Genomic DNA, 5,693 nt, shown 5'->3' on the forward strand with positions numbered 1-5,693 from the left:
ACAGATTCTTTCATTTTGTGCAAAAACGCGTCGAAAAAAAACGCGTCGAATGAGCCTAATTTCATCGAAATCGGAGGTGAGGACCGTATTCTGAATAATTACCTTATAAATTTATGATTAATTATCCTTTTTCTTTTCTATTATACTATACGTACAACCGGTACAATTAGGTTATATTCATGCTAGAAATGAATCCCATAATTTCCACACGCCACATGTTGCCACACGTTAAGTATAAAATTTCTTGAAAAGTTGGTAATACTGACATACTCTACACGCTCGTACTTAACTTTTTACAGTACCGAGCAGTGTAACACTAGGTTTGTTCGCGTCGCAAGTTCCAAATTAACCCAGAGAGCATTTGGATCACCGGCAAGATGGCGGTTGGAGCAATTGGATTCATATACCCCAATGCTCGGCGACACGAACGGATTAGGACAACTTGGGACAAGCGTCCTGTTGTTCTATAGCTATACGAATAGTTTCACCGATCGTATGCAGGACGTAGGAATCAATTTGGAACCAGCCATTTGCATTATTACCTCTGAAATGGATTTCAGAAATTTTTTGAGAGATTTCCGTTTTGGAATTATTAATGAAATTAATGATAATTTCCTCGAAAATTTTTTACTTTTTGCTTATGATTTTATTGAGGAAGACGACGAAATAGAGAGTGAGTATTAACGAACAGGGTTAGAAAACGTTACTTTGACGTTTATTTACATAATTATTGAAAATATACAATATACATATTTAATTCAGTGTAATATACATATTTAATTCTGTTTGCTTTGAGTATTTTTGTTCCATTCTCTCTAGTAGCTGAAGTTGCCTTTCCAAAATATTATTTCGCTGTCTTTGTAATTCATTGCATGTTCGAAGCTCTATCAACATTTCTGTGCGTGCGTCTTGTCTGGCATTACCTTCTTTTTCAAGCATAGTACAGATTGATTCATTAACCGATTGTATAGTAAGCGCCAATTTACCATCTCGTACCTTTGCTTTTGTCTTTATGAAAGATGAACAATTGCTATTTGTCGTGAATGATTTATTGCTATTCGCTGATAGAGGCGAAAGAGGCGATAGAGGCGAAAGAGGTGAATGTACTTCGACAGAAGACTCTTCTTCATTTATATTCCTATAACAAAAAACATTAACTACTACTTATCTGAAAAAATGCAGATCGAAAAAACATACATCTTAAGGAGATAATTATTATCAAGGATGAAAAGTTACTTTGTTGTTACTTTTATAAAAAATGATTTGGTAATAACTACAATTTTTTATAATGGTGACAGTAACTAATTAAAAGCTAAAGTTGGGAGTCACTTTGGAAAAGTAATTTGTCATTATTATGTGTTATTTATCGAAAAAAACTCATTTCTTCAATAAATAATGCATAATGATAAGTTATTTTTTGAAAGAGATTTTTCCAACTTTAGCTTTTAATTAGTTACCGTTACCATTATAAAATAAATTACAACATTATTACTAGATTATTTATTATCAAAGTAATGGCAAAAATAACTTCCAATCCATAACTATTACTCCCCCAGATGAAGTTTGACTGACTTTTTGCAAAATCTCTTCCTGAGAAACAATTTCTTTGCGGCCAACCACAAAAGGTGGCACTCCACTGTGACTTTTTCCAAAGATGGTTATCATTTCACTGCAAGGACAAGTATATATTCCATTAATTACTCATTAAATACATAGGATACTGTGAAAATAACACAAAAGAAAAATAAAAAGACTCAGTAACTTAATTAACTGTAAATATTGAATTGAAAAATATCACATTTACAATAAAGCCTGTAATATATGATGTTTTTCTGCTAATTGTGTTTCAATAAATTATTAGAAATTCTGCGTTCTGTATAGAACAATTTTAGTAATTTACTAAACGCAAGCAATCCAGTAGAAAAAAATGTATCGTGTGCCACAGCCTTTAGATACAGAAAATAGAAAATGAACTAAAAACTTACTTTTCATATGAAAGAGGTTTCATGCCTTTTCCAGAGCTATTTTTTCCCATAGTCCTTTGAATCTTTGGAATTGCGGAACTTGTTGAAGAACTAGCATTTGGATGTGCCATTTTCTGATCAGATTCTTTTGCTGCAGATTATATACTATAACAAAAAGATCAATAATATTGATATAGTACAGCATTCATTATTATTATACAATTATTATTATATTATATTAATAATAATTATTATTCTTATACAATTATTTAATTACATAATAAAAATTTAACTAAAGTACTATGAGGGTAAAGCTGGTTCTACAATGAGGTAGTCGATAGTCCTAAGTCTTATTAGTGAATCGATGGAATTGGCAAACAGCCAACTTGTACGACGACTACCGATTTTCTTAAGACTGACTAAAATCGACTTTATTCCTTACCATTAATCGAGCTAAACGACTCGCTGTACAATTAACTAGTGCAAAAAATCATGATCATCTGTTTAGGTTAAAACTGGTTAAGGCTTAAGATTTCCGACTACTGACTCATTGTAGAATCAGTATTATTATAGTTCAAGAATTTTGTCTTCCTCACCGATTTTGAAATTAAGCTGCGTTTTTCACCAAACGTAAGAAAAAAAGCGTTGCTTTTTTTGCTTCATTCTCGTTAAAGTTACATCATAGAACCATAAATACTCTCAACACTACACATTCTCAATCATTACGCATGCGTGCGTAACATACCCCAACCGCACCACCTTGGTGAGGCAAATGGAGCGTGCTCTTAATTGATCCATGGAGTATGTTCTAACGCGACGCAAACATCTAGTCGCCACATTGGTTCCGGTGACGCGAACGTATTGGAGCGCGTTGGAATGAAAAGGAGCATATTGGAGCGTGCGACGCGAACAAACCTCTAGTGTACGACACAGTGTTACACTGTGTCATCTGTGTACGTTGTTAGAAAACACCCATTATATGTAAAGCGGAGTCTACAATAGAAGTCGTAGCAGTCGTAGAGGCTTAAGTCGTAGAAAATTAACCAATCACAGTAGAATATGGCCCGTTTTTACCACTTTTGCCTTAATATCCAGTTTAGTCAAACTTTCATTAAAACGGGTGGAACCCAGTTGGACACGGCTTAATTGGATACGAGCCACTCACAGCGCTTGAGATTACAAAGCTCCTAAGCACCAGTCGCTGTGATTGGTGGTGTCCAATCGAGCCGTGGTTAATCGGGATCACCCCCATTAAAACTAAACCTCGATTTGGCGCTGATTGGTTTCTACCACCGTTACAATGCAAACGTTTAGCTAAAATTATAATCTATGTGTCATAACTTAAAGAAATTACTAAATCTCAGTCGTTGATTGGTCCAATATTGGTTCTAACAGTATTGTACGGCAACGTGCAGCATCGTGTTATGTGGGTGGCACCCAATTGGACACGAGCCACTCACAGCGCTTGAGACTACAAAGCTCCTAAGCATCGGCCGTTGTGATTGGTGGTGTCCAATCGAGACGTGGTCAATCGGGATCACCCCATGTTATGTGAATACTCGTGTAAGGAACATAACGTTACAAATTAAATTAAAAATGAACGTAGAAGACATAATAAGTAATAAACAACGTAAATGTGCTGCGAATTTTCGGAGGCCGAGAAAGTTATTTTAATAGATTTAGCAACTCTCTCATTATAAAGATGTGATAGAAAATAAAAGATCTGATATGATAACCTGTAAAAAGAAGGACAAATATTGGAAAGTAATAAAATAAAAGTTTAATAGTACGTCTTGTACTGAATTTCGAAATTCATCAATTACTCCATAGGGGATACTGCTTTATTTGTTAAAAAAGAATTATTTGTATTAATTTGAAATTTTAAATTTATATTTGTACTTGTAAATATTCGTAAAATAATTTCAGAAAAAAATTTATTTATAAATTTTTATTTATTATTTATTATTGTTATTATCTTTATTTTTATTTTTATTTATTATTTTCTATTTATAAATTTATTTTATAATTTTTTCATTTACTTGTCAGTCCCGAATTCTAATTCATTTCTAATATTTTCTAAAACTTCTAACACTGATGCTTTACTAAATCGAAATCGCATTTTAAACTAATTTATAAATTTATTTTATAATTTTTTCATTTACTTGTCAGTCCCGAATTCTAATTCATTTCTAATATTTTCTAAAACTTCTAACACTGGTGCTTTACTAAATCGAAATTGCATTTTAAACTCTATATCGTTCCTCAAAATAATTAATACGTTGTTTAAATCTTCTTTTTCTTCTATTAAATTGTTCATTAATAATATCTCGTCATCGGAAGATGACAGTACGAAGTTATATGCCATGTTTGACACTAGTAACATTTCTTAACCGCAGTTCAACTGCCTCTATGGCCAAAATTGGCCGTTCAATTTAAACTCAGTTTATATACGTTTAAGCTAAAGAAAAAAGTTGGTAGAAACTAATATTTTGCTAAATTTTGGTTAATCAAATGTCACTAGGGATTAATTCTTTAAACTGCGTTGATAGAAACGGGCCTATGAGAAGAATAATCGACTATGATTGGTCAATTTACTACGACTTAAGATCCTACGACTGCTACGACTTCTATTGTAGGCCCCGCATAATAAAGCCTCGTCTACAATAGTTGCACAGGTTGTGTCGGATGTCGCGAGTAGTAGCATCGCAGGAAAATTTGTCGCATGCCACAAGAGTGTCGCTAAATGAGCGTCTACAATAGTCATAATGATTGTTTGCACGCAATTCGATGACAAATTCTAAACGTCAACTTGCTGTGCTGTGGTTGGCTGAGCTCATGCGACATGCCTGTCGCAGTCGCAGAAAGTTGAAGTTGGCTCAACTCTGTACGACAAGAGCTTTTGCTACTACGACAATCATGCGACTATGGGTGCGTTCACTTTTTACGCTCACGCGCATTAAGCACTCACGCTTATAAGCGTTATTTTTAACCGTTTATTTTTGTTTCGCTGTGCTGTAAATGCTTTTGTGACGTCAATCAAATTCGTTTACTTTTGGTTTTGTTAGCGATTCAATAATAAATAAACAACAATTAATACCTATATTATTTGGACAAATGTCAACACTTTTATCAATTGACGATGAAGAGGATCATGATTCTCATATTGAAAATACCGAAATGTGCATAATTTTATATAAACACTTAAATAAAAGAAATATACCTCGTTTAGAAGGTTATGTAGAAAATATGATATCACGTTATAATGATACAGAGTTTAAATCACATTTTAGGTAAGTATAAGCGATATATTTTGTGTATAAATATTGTAAGTTTTAAATAATTTTCAATAATAAGAAAAATTTATATGTTTATTATATAGTGCAAGTCAATAAAATTATTGGTTTAAATATTTCTGAAAAATGCATTATTCTAAAAATATGTTTAAAAAAATAATAAACATAATGCTTTTCTTCCGAGATATTTGAGATAATAATTTCTAATGATTTATTATATATATGTATATATTATTATAACAGGGAACGGAAGTAACTCGTTACTTGTAACGAAGTTACAGTTATAAGTTACTTTTTTGGTAACTTTACTAGTAACTGCGTTACTTTTTTTCTTTGGTAACTGTAACGGTAACGAAGTTACATTTTTTTGGTAACGGTAACGAATTTTACAGTTACGTTTATCGTTACTTTGCACATGATTGGACACGATACGACA

General features: G+C 32.6%; 1 protein-coding gene across 2 annotated transcripts; it reads right to left on the reverse strand.

Moving 5' to 3' along the window:
* Positions 1–755: 755 nt before the first annotated feature.
* LOC108762703 (uncharacterized) lies at positions 756–2,735 on the reverse strand. 2 transcript variants are annotated; one of them, XM_018509827.1, is made up of 5 exons: positions 2,561–2,735; positions 1,986–2,129; positions 1,553–1,669; positions 997–1,138; positions 756–923 (listed from the first exon to the last, which is right to left on the reverse strand). In XM_018509827.1, exons 2-5 carry the CDS (start codon positions 2,093–2,095, stop codon positions 888–890), a joined length of 405 nt encoding a protein of 134 aa, XP_018365329.1. In that variant the 5' UTR covers positions 2,096–2,129; positions 2,561–2,735; the 3' UTR covers positions 756–887. The 2 variants fall into 2 exon arrangements, with proteins under 2 accessions (XP_018365329.1, XP_018365328.1); XM_018509826.1 differs by having other exon boundaries at positions 756–926.
* Between the last annotated feature and the right edge of the window lie 2,958 nt (positions 2,736–5,693).

Source organism: Trachymyrmex cornetzi, unplaced genomic scaffold (assembly GCF_001594075.2).
Source record: "Trachymyrmex cornetzi isolate Tcor2-1 unplaced genomic scaffold, Tcor1.1 scaffold318, whole genome shotgun sequence".
Lineage (NCBI taxonomy): Eukaryota > Metazoa > Arthropoda > Insecta > Hymenoptera > Formicidae > Trachymyrmex > Trachymyrmex cornetzi.